The sequence below is a fragment of the Mobula hypostoma genome, chromosome 25 (assembly GCF_963921235.1).
Source record: "Mobula hypostoma chromosome 25, sMobHyp1.1, whole genome shotgun sequence".
Classification (NCBI taxonomy): Eukaryota; Metazoa; Chordata; class Chondrichthyes; order Myliobatiformes; family Myliobatidae; genus Mobula; species Mobula hypostoma.
The window spans coordinates 18,783,067-18,799,730 of NC_086121.1; the positions used below are offsets into that span (position 1 = coordinate 18,783,067).

The 16,664-nt window shown below is 42.2% G+C and overlaps 1 protein-coding gene across 1 annotated transcript; it reads left to right on the forward strand.

Annotated features, from left to right (window-relative positions):
• Positions 1-265: 265 nt before the first annotated feature.
• Positions 266-11,832, forward strand: mrps16 (mitochondrial ribosomal protein S16). The gene is made up of 4 exons (XM_063033416.1): positions 266-336; positions 2,322-2,358; positions 6,267-6,527; positions 7,279-11,832. The coding sequence occupies exons 2-4, from the start codon at positions 2,346-2,348 to the stop codon at positions 7,416-7,418; spliced, it is 414 nt and encodes a 137-aa protein (XP_062889486.1). The 5' UTR covers positions 266-336; positions 2,322-2,345; the 3' UTR covers positions 7,419-11,832.
• The last annotated feature ends 4,832 nt before the right edge of the window (positions 11,833-16,664 follow it).

Consider the following 16,664-nt stretch of genomic DNA (forward strand, 5'->3'; position numbering starts at 1 on the left):
GACTGGGAACATTTAATAGGTAGTGGGAGTTTGTCTCCAGTATCATTCCTGGCTATAACAACTTTAAAAAAACCACAAAGTATTGATAAAGCATAATAAAATTTGCTGCTTTGTCCTCAAAGTGTAGCAGTTTTCAATCGTCAAACACCTGTATTATAATTCACTCTGTGAATTCCGGCAGCAACCGTATTAACCTGCAGAAACAATGCGCCAATTTTCTCATTCAATCCGTGATTGACAACTCCGCTCCACGGTTCGACTTCCGGTTCAGAGTGCGGCAAGATGGCGCCGTCCAAGCTTCAGCTTTGAGAGCTGGGGAGTCGGAGAGTGGTGAAGGTAAGTGGGAGAGCCGGGTTGGGAGCCCACTGAACGGGTATGCTCAGGTGCCCAGTCCCGGCCGTGAGCTCTGTAGGCAGCTCTTTCAGCTGTAGGGCGTGTGTACGGTATGGAAGGGCAGTCGTCGCGGTCTCTTCAACCTCCTCCCCCTCTTATTCCGGAGCACTGGCCAGCTCCAACAATCGTGTCCCTTTGATACTCAGTGCAATTACCCTTCACTATCAGTTTCGTAAGAGTTGAAATGCCAGTGGCCAGAAACTCAACTGGCTCAGCTGCATTAAACAAAACGCGGCTATAAGACGTCTCGCAGCATTTGATTCATTTCCCGAATCTCCAAAACCGTTCCACTTTCTGAAAGGCAAAATTGAAAGGCTTGAATAGAATGGCTTGAATAGAATGGCGTGCAGTGGTTGTTTCCATTAGTGGAGTGTCTAGGACCAGAGGGTACAGCCTCAGAATAAAAGGACGTCCCTTTAGAACAGAGATGAGTAGGGATGATAATCTATGGAATTTATTGCCACAGATGGCTGTGGAGGCTAAGTCATCTAAAGCAGAAGGTTGCTAAGTTCTTGATTAGTAAGATGTCAAGGAAGAAGGCAGGAGAATGAGGCTAAGAGGGGAAATAAATGCACCAGGATTGAATAATGGGCAAACTCGATGGGCTGAATGGCTCACCTCTTATAGAGGCTCCTACATCCTATACAACACGCACAAAATGCTGGGGGAACTCAGCAGGCCAGGCAGCGTCTGTGGAAAAGAGTACAGTTGACATTTTGGGCTGAGTAAGAAAGTGGGAGGGGGAGTGGGGAGGAAGAATCACAAGATTATAGGTGAATCTGGGAAGAGGTGAAGTAAAGAGCTGGGAAGTTGATTGGTGAAAGAGATGAGGGCTGGAGAAGGGGGAGTCTGATAGAGGACAGTATCTGCAGATTTCCTTCTATATCTTACAATCTACTTGTGAGTGTTATAGAACACTCTCCAGTTGCCTGGATGAGTGCAGCACCAGGAGCTCAATTCTATCCGGCTTATTTAATTGACATTCTTCCCCCCCCCACCCCCCACCCCCCACCCCCCACCACCATTGACCACCCTGAACATTCATGCCCTCTAATGGCTGCACTGTCACCACCTCCCAAACCCATTATCTCTGCTACTAAGAAGGACAAGGGCAGCAGGTACCTGGAAGAATCATCATGCAGACTGCAGTAGTTTAAGATGGCCGCTCACCACCTTCTCAAGGGTGATCGGGATGAGCAATAAATGCGAGCTGGCACTGTCCAGATTGTGACGATGTAACATTGTATACATGATGAGTTTTCATTTGGAAATACTGGACCTATAATTGCAGCACATCTAATATAAGAAATTGGTTATTAGCTTTCAATGACATTGCATGCTGTGGTACAGGGTGCTCAGGTCTCTGATCTGGGCTTTGTTAATTGGTCTCTGCTAGAAAGGCTGTTTGGGGCTAAGTAGATATCAGAACTCTCGGTCAATGTGAAATGGGGGCAAACAACCTGGGTTTTAGGGTATTGATCTTTCCCCTGTCACTCCTTTTGGAAAGAGTTTGAATGTGAGGATTAGAAAGTGACAAGTTCAGGATGGGAATTAACTATATTTTAAAACACAGACACCTTGATGTGCATAGAAAAGACTGAACACTTAAATAACATGGAAGCTTGCAGTGCAGAGGGATAATATTAATAACTTATAGAGCATTTTTCATGCAAACAATGTAGTTCAAAGGGCTTTACAACGAATAAAGTGCAAGAATAAAAATAAAAGAGACAATGCTGTGATATAATCCATAACATCTCACCGGCCAGAAGAAAGCTATTGAAACCAATGCCATAAGACTATAAGATGCTAATAGAAACTGTTTTGGCCTGTCAGCCTTATGTAGCTTTCTCCTAATTTTATTCTCAAATAAAAAATGTAAATTAATTTTATTGTTAATTTATTTTATTCATTTCCCTTTTCCCCAGGCATAAAATTGGAAGAGGAAAATCATGGTACATCTTTGTAAGTATTGTTAAACAGCCTGTTGGAATTTAGTGCCATCCAGCTAGATTATGTCGTTAGCTTTGAACTCAGAAAGTGTTTAACTCTGTCCGCAAGGTCAGATCATTTTACATGGGTTGCGTTTATGCTTGATGTCTCTGCAAGGAAATTGAGGGAGCTCTGGTGCCTAGCAGTTTCTAATCCCACTCCCTTCCCCAAAACATCCATGATATTTTCACTCTTTCCTGGTTGTAGTCCTACATTTACAACCAAAGTGATTTGTTAGTCTTGGCGGAAATTTCCATGTCGCAGTTCTAGTTATTCGTTGACCTCATCCATTCCTGGTTAAGGCTGAATCTTTCTTGGTCAGCCACTGTAACCCTGTGCATCTGACAATGCCTCAGCTCTATGAACGAGATGACATAACCTCAGTTCTCAGTTTATGATTGAAATCCCTATAATTGTTCTCTCCTTACATGTAGTTTTCCATCTCTCTATTGTCCACTTGCCCCTCTACTTACTTCAGCCGTTAAGAAATCGAGCTGGAGGAAATGAACCCTTGCTCCCTTGATCACCTTTCAGTACTTGAGGTTCTGTAGTTTGGGTGCTCCCTCACCTTGCCCCCATCTGTCATCAACACTTCTCAGTCCGACTCTCGTCTTCTCCCTGGCAAGTCATTCCCAACTTCACTGTGAATACTCAGAACCCTGAGACTGAAAAGACTGGAATTGTGTGGCAGTTTATCCCATCTCAAAGTGCTTCTCAGGCAGTGAATTACTTTGAAATGATGCCTTGCACTAGGCAAAAAACAGCATCAATTTTGCATAAAGCAAGGAAACAATTTTTAAAAATTGCATTGTTTTTAATAGTATTGGTGGAGGGAAAATGTGGTCGGGACATGACATTTTTACAGAGCTGTGGCATTGTTAACAGCAACGATCATGGAGCTGAGGTCTCAGTTTGATCACCCTCTCAGTATAGGTTCTGAGCCCAAGTGTTGCTGACTGAGTCAGACTACTATCAATTCTGGAACATTCTCCAATAAGTTCAACGTAAATTTATTAACAAAGCATATATCTGTTACCCTATATTACCTTTACATTTACAGAGGAAAAAATAAATATAATAGAGTTTACGAAGAACTATACATAAGCAGGCAAAGGAAGACAACCATAGTCATAAAGCACAACAGCCCTTCAGTCCATCTAGTCTGTTCCAGACTTATTGTGCCTAGTCCCATGAAGCATAGCCCTGCATACTCCTCCCATCCGTGTACCTGTCCATATTTCTCTTAAATGTTGCAATTAAACCTGCATCCACCACTTACGTTGGCAGCTCGTTTCATATTCTCACCACCCTCTGAGTGAAGTAGTAGTTCCCCCTTTAAACATTTCACCTTTCATCCTTGACCTATGACCTCTAGTTCTAGTCTCAGCCAACCTCAGTGGAAAAAAGCCTGTTTGCAATACCGTCATCCCCTCAAAACTTATAAATAAGCTTCAAGACCTTGTGCTTAGTACTTCCTTATGCAACTGGATGCTGAATTTCATCACTTGCTGACCCCAGTCAGTTCAATTGGCAACTACAATCTCCATCAGCATAGATGCACCACAAGGCTGTGTGCTTAGCCCCCTGCTCTACTCACTTTACGTTTATGACCGTGGCTAAGCACAGCTCCAATGCCATATTCAAGTTGATACCACTATCGTAGGGCAAATCAAAGGTGGTGACGAATCAGCATACAAGAGGGAGATTGAAAATCGGGCTGAGTAGTGCCACAACAACATCCTCTCACTCAGTGTCAGCAAGACCTAGGAGCTGATTACTGACTTCAGGAAGAGGAAACCGGAGGTCCATGAGCAAGTCCTGGTCCGAGGACCAGAGGTGGAGAGGGTCAGCAACTTTAAATTTCAGAACGCCTGTCCGGGCCCAGCACGCAAGTGCAATTATGAGGAAAGTATGGCATCACCTTCAATTCCATGGGAGTTTGTGAAGATTGGGCATGACAGCTAAAACTTCAACAAACTTCTGTAGATGTGTGGTGTGGAAACACCAGTGTTAAATGGAAAATCCTATGAGAAGTAGTGGACGTGGCCCAGTCCATCGTGGGTAAAGCCCTCCCCACCATTGAACACAGCAACATGAAACGTTGTCACAGGAAAGCAGCATCCATCATCAGAGACCCCCACCACCCAGACCATAGTCTCTTCTTGCTGCTGTCATCAGGAAGGAAGTTCAGGAGCCTCAGGTTTACCCCACCAGGTCCAGGAACAGTTACTATCCCTCAACCATCAGGCTCTTGAATCGGAGCAGATAACTTCACTCAGCTTCATGTGCTCCATCATTGAAATGTTCTCCCATTCTATGGACTCACTCTCAAGGACTCTTCATCTCATGGTCTCGATATTTATTGCTTATTTATTATTATTATTTCTTTCTTTTTGTATTTGCGCAGTTTGTTGTCTTTTGCACTGGTTGAAAGCCCAAGCTGGTGCCATCTTTCATTGATTCTATTATGGTTGTTATTCTGTTATGGATTTATTGAGAACATCCCCTCAAGAAAATTAGTCTCAGGGTTGTATATGGTTCATGTATGTACATCAATAATAAATTTACTTTGAACGTGTATGCCTCTATAAAATCTCCCCTCATGCTCCTATGCTCCAGGGAAAATCTTCCTAACCTTTTAATCCTTTTCCTATAACTTAGTCCTCAAGCCCTGGCAACATCCTTGTAAATTTTCTCTGTACTCTTCCGGTCTTACCGATACCTTTCCTGCAGGTAGGTGATCAGAGCTGCACTCAATACTCAAATTTTGGCCTCATCATTGTCTTATACAGATTCAACATAAAATCACAACTCCTGTACTCAATGTTCTGAGTTATAACATCGATGTGCCAAAAGCTGTCTTTATGGTTCTATCTACCTGTAATGCCACTTTCAAGGAATTACGGATTTGTATTCCCAGATCACTTTGTTCTGCTGCGCTCCTCAGTACCCCACTGTTCACTGTGTATGTCCTACCTTGGTTTTTCCTCCCAAAGTGCCACAATTTGCACTTAAATTCCATCTGCCATTTTCAGCCCATTTTTCAGCCTATGTGAAAAAGAAGACGAACTGTAAATTTAAAAAAACTATACTGAGAACATGTGTTGTAAAGAGTTCTTGATAGAGAGTCAGTTCAGAGTAGTGATGATTAAAGTTATCCAAACTGGTTCAGGGGCCTAATGGTTGTGGAGTAATAACTATTCCTGAACCTGGTGGTGTGGGACCTAAGGCCTCTGTACCTTCTACCTGATGGTAGTAGTGAGAAGACAGCACGGCCTGCGTGGTGAGGGTCTTTGGATGTGTTTTCCTTGTGGCAGTGCTCCATGTAAAAGTATTCAAAGGTGTGAAGGGCTTTGCCTGTGATGGACTGGGCGGTGTCCATCATTTTCCGTGGCCTTTTCTCTTCCTGGGCATGAGGTTTCCACACCAGCCTGTGATGCAACCTGTGAGGATACTCTCCACTCTGTACCTGTAGGTCTGTCAAAGGTTTTGGTGACGTGCTGAATCTGTGGAAACCCCTGAGAAAGAAGAGGTGCTGTCATGCCTTCTTTGTGATGACACGTGTTGGTCCCAGGCCAGATCCTCTGATATGTTAGTGCTAAGGAATTTTAAGCTATTGACCCACTTCACCATCGATCCCCTATTTAGGGCTGACTCATAGACCTCCAGCTTCTTCCTCCTGTAGTCAATAATCAGCTCTTTAATAAGTGTTTGCCTCTTTCTCCTTTGAAAGCCAGCTGGAGACTTCTGCCCTTGGACTACCTCGCCCAGCCACCACTTGCTTCCTCGCGGCATCCCCTCAGTGCGCAGGGCTTGGGTGGGGGGGGGCGGAGGTGGCCTCAGTTCAGGTGATAGAAGAATTTGTGTCATTTCTTCCTCAGCTCCGGCATTGCTGAAATACTACCACCGAGGGTTCGTGTGCATCCGCCTGGCTCTGGGCGGATGCACCAATCGCCCGTTTTACAAGATCGTGGCTGCGCACAACAAGCGGGCCCGAGATGGCAAGTACCTGGAGCAGCTGGGCTCGTACGACCCCATGCCCAATGTCTTCAATGAGAAGCTGATCAGTTTGAATTTGGACAGGATCAAGTATTGGCTGGGCTGTGGCGCACAAATGACGAAGCCAGTCGCCAAGCTGCTAGGTAAGAGTGCCCCTTGTGTTTCATTCCTCACTAATTTTTTTGAGTTACTCCTCTTTCAGAAGGATCTGGGATTTGAATAGTCATTTACTAGAGACAAGATGTTGAAGATCTCAGGTATCAGCCTAATCCTGTCAGGTGTAGGTAACTACAGCACAGTCCCCACATCACCCTCCCTGTCCCACCGACACAGGCTGGAACGTTTTCGATGTGCTTCTGAGCCATCGCAGGCAGTGCTGTCCCATGATCTAACACCGGGGGAGCTGGTGTCCAGTTTAATTTTGTGTTTGTTGCACTGTGAACCACCCGCTGGATCTGGTCAGCCGGGATACGTGACCCCAGAGAGGGCGTAGTTTGGGTGGACGGACAGATGGCAAAGGGTTCCTCACTTAAAGGTCAAACTGTCCGTGTCTCAGTTCCAACAGTGAGCCAGTGGCGTGGATGGTGGACCTCCTCCTTCGTGGCTCCAGTGACCTCCAGTGTGGTCTGTGTGGAGTTTGTACCGAGTGACCATCCAGGATACCTCTGGGTTTCCTCCACACCCCAAAAGTAGGCAGCTTGGTGAATTAATTGGCCACTGTAAATTGGTCCTAGTGTGTAGATAAAGAGTAGCATGTGGGGGAGTGGGTGGGAATATCGGGAGAATAAAATGGGATTAACGTATGGGCTGAAGAACACATAACCATGCCATGTGACTGTGAGAAACTGGAAGTTGATCCACTAAACGCTAACCGGTCCCTTGTTTGATTGCTAGGCCTGTCTGGCTTTTTCCCTCTGCACCCCATGACAGTGACCAACGCAGAAAGATTCCACCGGGCACAAGCACTGAAGGCAGAGGCTGCATCGGAAGAAGAGGCTGCGAATGCTGCGGAGGATGAGCAACCAGCTGCCTAGGGGCTGGGGTCAGCAGTTGTCTCCTGCAGATGGACAGTTACAGTCAGCTGTGTTTAACGGAGTGTTGTCTGCAACAAAATGATGAGATATCCCTTTGAATTCAACCTGTATCTGTAGAAGCAAGTAGTGTTGTCATAGGGTTGTTCCCAGTGGACTAAGAATTGCACATTAAAGCCAGTGTCTTTTAATATTGTGTATCTCCCAGTATTTCATTAGAATATTATGATGGCTCAGAATGCCCAGACACAGTGCAAGATGGGATGGCATGTCGTATTTATATCGTAACAGTTGGCTGTTTATTTCAGTTCATCTGAGCACAGTGGAACCCTTTTCAACTCAAATGTTACCTAATTGAAGCGGTTGTTCTTTCAAATTTTAACTCTACTTCCAGTTTCTGCTGGTATCAGGGGATTGTTCTGGGTAATTTCGAATGACATAATTTTGCCGTGCAGAAATATGCTCTTGGCACAGGAGGTCAAGACACAAACTGCTGGAGGAGCTCAACATGTCAGGCAGCATCTACGGAAATGAATAAACTGTTGACATTTCGATCCAAGACCCTTCAGCAAGACTGGAAAGGAAGGGGGAAGATGCCAGAATAAGAAGGTGGGAGGTGGGGAAGGAGGACAACTTAGAAGGTGACTGGGAGGTGTTGGATTCTAACATTTTAATCCAAGCTTCCTTTAGAAGTCAAGAAAAATGCACAAAACTTGTTTCACGGTCATATTTGTTAAGAGTTGATAGAACAGAGGGAAGTTAGACAGTGTTAGGGGTTAACTAGTGAAGAGAAAGCTAAGATTAAAGACTAAGAAGATTACGATGACACTGCTTTGTGTTTAGCTATTTTATACCCAAAAAGAGAAAGAAAATTTCATTCAAAATTATAGATAAGAATTAACCTATGAGAGAGTGCTTATTCTATACTGCAGTACCAAGTTAACATTGATTCTAAATTACACATATAGAATCATTACATCTGAAATAAAAGAGACAGAGAAACTTATGGTACCTATGTTACGTATAAAATAATTAAAATCTACTTATGAAATATCAAAGGGTATATATTCATCTAAGTATTGATATGTCATGGTTAGGCAACTTAATAGGCACAGTTATGTGAGTTTGAATTATTCTATCAATGATTACCTTGAGATAAATAAAAATATGTAATTTATGATGAGGCATATTAGTATGAATATTAATATAGTCAGTAGGCAAAATTGGCAAAATATGACAACTGATGTTAGAATTAACTTCATAATGTTCAGTAGTTGTCGACTTGCTTGAAGTTTTCTAGCTGGTTAGTGATCTACTCACTGTAGCCAACAGTGTAGGTACTGTGGCCAAGGGGTTACTAACACTTGCTGTCCTTGTCGGGTACCACATTGGCTCGCTTGCAGTGGCTGGTGTGTATCCAATTACTTTTACATTCTGCTTTCAGCGCTGAGTTGGTAACTTACAGCACTTGATAAGGACCCTCACGTCCAGCTCCCAGTGGTTCCCTTTCTGGTTTCTTAATCAGGACCCACTCACAAGGAATCAGAGTGTGTTCTTCTGTTGATCTTCCTAAGTAGCAGAAATTCATTGAGAAGCAGATTGGATAGCTTGGCTCAATTTTACACAATATTTAACTAAACTGTCTGCTATAATGTATATCAGCCTCTCTGAGACTGAGGGCTCTTAGCACTGACATAGCATCTCGAATGGACTTTGTTTTCTTGTTTGGGTTTGCTCTGATGCTACATAAGACCATATAAAGAACCGTAGGCCATGATACGCTGTGATACTTAGTCATTTGATAGTTCCATTCATTTGTTCGACTGGCTCTGATGACTGGGTGATGTGGACAATGAAAAGACTATTCAATATTCATCAGTAGACATAATTCTTGACAAACACTCACAGTGAAATGTGTTCCTTGGTCAGAGTCAATGTGTCATGGCAATCCCATCTAGGAATATCGTCCTTGATCAGAGTTTTGCTCTGTGTGTAGCAGTGGGTTTTCCTAACTGGAATAGCTTCCAACCGTCTTGAAAACTTGTCCACGATTACAAGTACATCTGAGTATTCTTGACACTTTGGTAAAGAAATGTTGTCTACTTGTAAGTGTAAAAATGGACCAGGTGGATCAGGAGCGCTAAATGGTGGTAACTTTTCCACTGCTCCAGGTTTCGTTTTCTGGCACGTCATGCAAATTTCAAATGTTTGTCAAGGTTGTGCCCTGAACTTTGGATTGGGAGAATCTGTTGATCATCCTTTGCACTCTAAAAGTCCTATGGAGTGTATCAGCTCTGCCAGATAAGGAAGCAACATAGTTGGGCTACAGTCTATGACTTTAAATTCCCTCCATTCTCTAGCCAGAACAACTTTTCCCATGAAGAGCATTGAGCTTGCAACTCTCAAATATTTTGTATGTTCGCCTGTGATCCAGAGTTAACTTTGTTTCTTAATTCCAGTTGTCGGGTTCATTGTATATGTTATTGGTACTTTTTTTTTACTCTTTTCCTCTGCTACCCTTTTGGCATTTTCATCCGCGAATGCATTTCTATGGCTTTCCATTACAGTCATTTAGCAGTGGCTTTTACATTTTAATGCAGTAACTTCTGAAGACAGTTGTATAACATTCATGAGTTCTTGTACTAGTTGGCCATTCTTGTTTGAGATTCTTACTGCAGTAAGAAATCCTTTTTGTCTCCATAAGTTTCTAAAATTATGAACAACTCCAAAAACATAGAATCAGTGCAGATATTAGCTGATCTTCCTTCTGACAACTTATGGACTTCAATCAGAGCTTTCGGTTCTGCCTGTTGCACAGAGCTTTATTTTCACAAACAAACGCCCATCCAGTTATCCGAATTCCTTTCTCAATCGTTGAGGAGCCATCAGTGCACAGGATCAGGTCCGGGTCCGATAAGGCCGTTTCTTTGTCATAATTTGTCTCTTCATGGCATGTTTTTGTTCTTACAGTCGTGGTCATCGTAGTCTTCCATGACCGACGGTAACAGTGTAGCTGAATTCACTGGACTTGCTTGTTGAATGATGGTATTAGGCGCCGCCAGAACAGCATCACTGAGCAGCTGTTGCTTGAGAGGCCCTATTCATGATCAAAGTGTGTACGAGTGTGGACATCGAACATTTAAAATTTGATCCAGCATGATGCTAGAAGCAGCCATGACTGCCAGGTAGGTTGCCGGAACCGCTCACAAACACAGATCCCATCCTAATTTAGTAGAGTAACAACCAGCAGGACGCTGTAGGTCTCTATGTTCTTCAGTTAAGACTGCTGTCAAGTAGCCATGTTTCTTGTTGACATTCAGGGTAAATGGTCTACCCTTATCTGGGATTCCTAATGCAGGTGCGATACACAACGCCACCATTAAATTTGAAAAGTTTCTTTTCCTTCATTGAGAGTCACAGGGTCATCTGAGAGCTTGCTGCCCCTCAGCAGATTGATGATTGGTTGAGCAATTTCAGCATATGAACTGACCTATGTTCTGTTGTGGTTGCACGAACTCAGAAGTGACTGCAGTTGCTGAACAACTGGAAGCTCTTCAAGCTTTAAAGGCGACAATGTGTACTGCATGTGCATTAGGAATCCCTGATTAAGGTAGACCAGAATTCATTGGCTATATCAACTGTAAGTCACTTGTGTGATGGCTTCGGAGTATCGAAAAGTCGTTGATGGATCTACCACTAAAAGGGGATAGCTTGTCAAAACATTGATTAACAATAGTTTCATCTTCAGTCCTGTGTGTCTTCACTCCCTTAGTCTTTATTGGAGCAAGCTGTCATACAGCCGTCAATCTTACTGTTTTATTGCTGTCATCCTCGAATGAATTGCCGTAGACTCCATGTCATGTCCATCTAATTCAGATGGTGTGGCTGTATTGGGAGACTGCCCAATGTAGACTAATTCTTTGGAGTTCAGATAATGTCATTGTCTAGGAGGACTGTCCGATGTAGACTGTAATTCTCTGGAGTCTGGATGGCGGGTTTGTCCCTGGAGACTGTTTGATGTGAACCATAATTCCTCAGGCAGAGCTTCAGAAGTAGGTGTTTCCCAAGTCAGAGTAGGAGTAGTAGTGTCACTAGCAGGACTGCCCACTTGAAGTCAATTCAGCGCTTTTCCATTTTGTTTCAGTTTGCTTCTGAACTCTACAATGTGCTTCAACTGAATGACAGTGTTGTTCTTTTGCTCATTTGGTTAATGTAAAGATTTGTTCTTTAGGCTTTTTACTTTCTCTATTATGCTGTTTTTGTAGTTTATCACAAGTTTCATGTTTCTGTTGATTAATAAAAGATTTATCCCGTTAACTCTTTCAGTCACTTACATAGACTGACTATACGGCTCTATCACACATTTTCCTGATTTCTTGTTTCTCTCGTGTATTTTCGGGATCTTAATAAACTTAACATAGTTGGTATTTTTTTATCTGGACTTTTTCAATAATTTTATCAAACATATTTTATTCAGATAAGATCTCTTATTAAGTTACATGACTTTAGCCATTGTTTTTATTTGATCTTAATTCACACTTTCCTTTTATTCCTCGGAGTGTGATCTTGATTTATTAATAGATTGTAACCAAATAAGTTGATCCAACAACAATTGATTGATCCACCTTCCAAATAGGTAACAAAATAGATCATCGTGTGACTAAAATAGATTATAACTGAATAAGTTATAACCAAATAGATTGTTGAACTAATATTTTCACTACTGGCTTTCTTTTTAAATAGCAAATAAATTTCCATCTGATATTTGAAGCGAGAATGTTAAGCGAGTATACAGTATGTTACCATGGCCTTTTTCTCAAACAGAAGAACAGAGGGAAGTTCTTACTACTTTCGTTGCATGCTAAAAATTCCACTTTTGTCTTTGATTGCTCCAAGTTCTAAACTTTGGAGTATCCTGCCAACTACGCCACTTGTTGGATTCTAATGCTTTAATACAAGATACTTTTAAGAAGTTGAGAAAGAGACACAAAACTTGCTGCTTCATAATCATTTTATTAGGACTTGATGGATCAAGGATAAGTTGAACAGACAGTGATAGGGGTCTACTAGTGAAGAAAAAGCTAGGAATAAAGAAGTTTAAACACTAAGAAGATTAAGATGGCATTGATTTGTTTTTAGCCATTTTATACCCATAGAGATGAGGAAAATTCCATTCAAAATTATAGATTAAAAAAATAACCAATAAGAAAGCCTTATTTAAGTCAAGCAAACTTAAAGCTTTCCAGAATTCTACTTCGTATAGCCACTGGAGGCATAGTAAACTGTTATATGCATATAAGAACTATTTAAAATATAAGCAGATAATTGTTAAACTGCAAAGAAAATAACATTTAAACTGTTTAATCTAAGAATTAAGCAATTGGATCCAACAGGGAGGAGGTCAATGCCAGCATTTATGATCCATGCAAGCCTTTTCCCTCTCTTAGCTAAACTCTTCGCATATTATTTTCTCAAGTCAAAATAAAATGTGTTATCAAAGTACGTACAGTATGTTACCATGTGTTAACTGAGATTCATTTCCTTGAAGACATTTATAGGAAAGTAAAGATATGAAATGAATTTGCGACAAACATAAGCAAAGACTGACAACAAATAAACAAAAGAAGCTAAATTGTGCAATAAGAGATACTGACAGCATGAGTTGCGGAATCCTTGAAAATGGTTCTGTAGGTCATAGAATCAGTTCAGAGTTGTGGTGAGTAAAGTTATACAAGCCAAGTTCTACCTTGTGTTTATTTTGCGCTGTCTTAATCTCACTCCAACTTTTCCCCAGCCTCCTCTAGCGGCTATTTACAGAGCAGAAATGAGCAATAGGTATGTTGAGTTGCTATTTTGCCTGTTTTAGCAACCAGACCTGATGCTAGTCCTTCCTGTGCTGAATGCTAACACTGTGTCTGGGCTTGAATTTGACTGAAGGTCTGTTAACTCTGTCTGTGTCTGACCTGTATTTCCACTTTTCCTTTAGACTCCAACTATAAGCTATTGCTGCCTTGCCCAAATCAGGGCTATAGACTTATCAAGGGCACTGCTTCATTTGAGTTTTGTAACTTGAGGTGCAGTTGAACTCCTCAATAACTTGTCTTTCTCTTGTGCACCGGAGAAGCCAGAGGTTCATAAAATTCTGATGCTGTGCCTGTTATCAGCCATGCCTCAGACTATCTCAAAGACAGTTCAAGCCAGAGAATGTTGCTTAATCTAGTGTAAAACTTTAGTGCTAACATTTGGATCAGGTCATCTAAACCATTGCTTTTATGTCCTCACTTGCCAAGTGGTGTGTATCAGAAGAGCAACTGGAATGTAACCGTTTAAGAAACATTATTTTCCTTATGGTAGTTTAAAAGATCTTTTAGTTGAAAAGGACTCGATTCTTGCACTGCCCACTTGCAGTGCTGGACTATTGTCATTAGGTGGCAGTTAAGAGGCAGGCATATAGAAGCTGGGTACAGGAATCACTGCTGGAATCTTAGTTCTACCCGGAACTAAGTGTTGGATTTAGATACTGGTGCTTTCCAAATTTGCTCAATGAAATTAAACGAACACCTTTAAGCATGTCTTTTGTTTAGAGGCTAATAAATCCAGAATTGATTTTAAATGTTACATTCCCTCTTAGTTTCTTTTATCCTTTACAGAAATGGTACCTCAAAAATGATAGATATTGATGAATGCTGTTTGTGTACTGGAATGGGTTGCTGGCTCATACAGTAGATGGTGAGGGCATGTGGGATAGTGGAAAGATAATGATGGGAATTGCACCAGATGAATGGTGCTGAATAATGTTTACTGAAGCCCTCTATCCTGACATGAGAGGGTGTCCATTCACTCAATACAGTCCAATAGGAACAGTGAGTGTTACTCTTAACTCTAAGGGGAATTTGTAAAGAATATTTCATACTAGGTGCTAAATATCCACTGAATAGCAAACAGTGTGAATCTCTGGACAAAAATGCTAGAAATTTGAAATTAAACCCAGATCAAGCAGGAGTATGACAAGAGATCTACCTTTTCAATCAGGTTCACACTTCAGATTAAAAAGGCAGAATTTAGCGGCGGTTTTTTTCAGAGTTGGGCTGTGACCAATCACTGAGTGGCATTCATTTGAAAAGATGAATAAAAATAACACAAGTGCAAATGGATTGGCCATTGTGTGAGTGGGCTAGTGTTTGGAGTGGCTTTGGTTCAGGTTTGGGTGAGGTAAGTATCTGGTAAGCTGCTCTTTTCCTCCTCAATTCTTCATTCCTCATCTGTCAGGGCATAGTAGTGCAGTGAGAATGGCTCCAGGGACAGTGCTTTGTTATTAATTCAAACAATGTACACTCTGTTTTGATGTACGTGTAATAAGAAATGAATGTAAAATTTCATCTGGCACAGGACTTACCTGGTGTAAGTGGAAAGGGATCAAACACCGGCAGTGCAAAAGAGGGTCTCACTGCTTCTATAGTGGAATAGACATCCAGATGTAACAAACAAATCTAAAAGGGAAACCTGGTATTTGTGCGTAGGAACAGTAAGTTATTATAGACCGGTTAGCCTAGCATCGGTGGTGGGGAAACTGCTAGAGTCAGTTATCAAAGATGTGATAACAGCACATTTGGAAAGTGGTGAAATGATCGGACAAAGTCAGCATGGATTTGTGAAAGGAAAATCATGTCTGACGAATCTCACAGAATTTTTTGAGGATGTAACTAGTGGGGGGATAGGGAAGAACCAGTGGATGTGGTATATTTGGATTTTCAAAAGGCTTTTGACAAGGTCCCACACAGGAGATTAGTGTGCAAACTTAAAGCACATGGTATTGGGGGTAAGGTATTGATGTGGATAGAGAATTGGTTGGCAGACAGGAAGCAAAGAGTGGGAATAAATGGGACCTTTTCAGAATGGCAGGCAGTGACTAGTGGGGTACCGCAAGGCTCAGTGCTGGGACCCCAGTTGTTTACAATATATGAATGACTTGGATGAGGGAATTAAATGCAGCATCTCCAAGTTTGCTGATGACACGAAGCTGGGCGGCAGTGTTAGCTGTGAGGAGGATGCTAAGAGGATGCAGGGTGACTTGGATAGGTTAGGTGAGTGGGCAAATTCATGGCAGATGCAATTTAATGTGGATAAATGTGAAGTTATCCACTTTGGTGGCAAAAACAGGAAAACAGATTATTATCTGAATGGTGGCCGATTAGCAAAAGGGGAGGTGCAACGAGACCTGAGTGTCATTATACGCCAGTCATTGAAAGTGGGCATGCAGGTACAGCAGGCGGTGAAAAAGGCGAATGGTATGCTGGCATTAAAAGCAAGAGGATTCGAGTACAGGAGCAGGGAGGTACTACTGCAGTTGTACAAGGCCTTGGTGAGACCACACCTGGAATATTGTGTGCAGTTTTGGTCCCCTAATCTGAGGAAAAACATCCTTGCCATAGAGGGAGTACAAAGAAGGTTCACCAGATTGATTCCTGGGATGGCAGGACTTTCATATGATGAAAGACTGGATGAACTAGGCTTATACTCGTTGGAATTTAGAAGATTGAGGGGGGATCTGATTGAAACGTATAAAATCCTAAAGGGATTGGACAGGCTAGATGCAGGAAGATTGTCCCTGATGTTGGGGAAGTCCAGAATGAGGGGTCACAATTTGAGGATAAAGGGGAAGCCTTTTAGGACCGAGATTAGGAAAAACTTCTTCACGCAGAGAGTGGTGAATCTGTGGAATTCTCTGCCACAGGAAACAGTTGAGGCCAGTTCATTGGCTATATTTAAGAGGGAGTTAGATATGGCCCTTGTGGCTAAAGGGATCAGGGGGTATGGAGGGAAGGCTGGTGCAGGGTTCTGAGTTGGATGATCAGCCATGATCATACTGAATGGCAGTGCAGGCTCGAAGGGCCGAATGGCCTACATCTGCACCTATTTTCTATGTTTCTATTGCTTATTGTACTGGTCACTGCATAGAAGAATGAAGAAAAATGGTGTTTGTGGAGTAATGCCATTAGGTTGTACAGGTGAGGGCATTGTGCTGTTGAAAAAATGTCATTAACATGGCTTTGAACTGGGGAATTAATCATTTGCTTGTTTAAAGAAAACCCTTTCAAAATTCACTTCAGTGAATTTAGCAAATTTATGGGTCTGCCACTTTCATCAAACTCCAACCAGCCTGTGGAACGAGCATTGGCACTGACCTGGATTGAAGTGGACTGTGATATCAGCTCTCTCTGTTCTCCCTGCTAAGACAGGTGTGAGTTG

What these genes read in the sequence shown, in the direction of transcription:
- mrps16 (XM_063033416.1), top strand. An exon ending in GCCAGTCGCCAAGCTGCTAG is followed by an intron (nt 6,528 to 7,278) that starts GTAAGAGTGCCC and finishes TTTGATTGCTAG; the next exon opens with GCCTGTCTGGCTTTTTCCCT.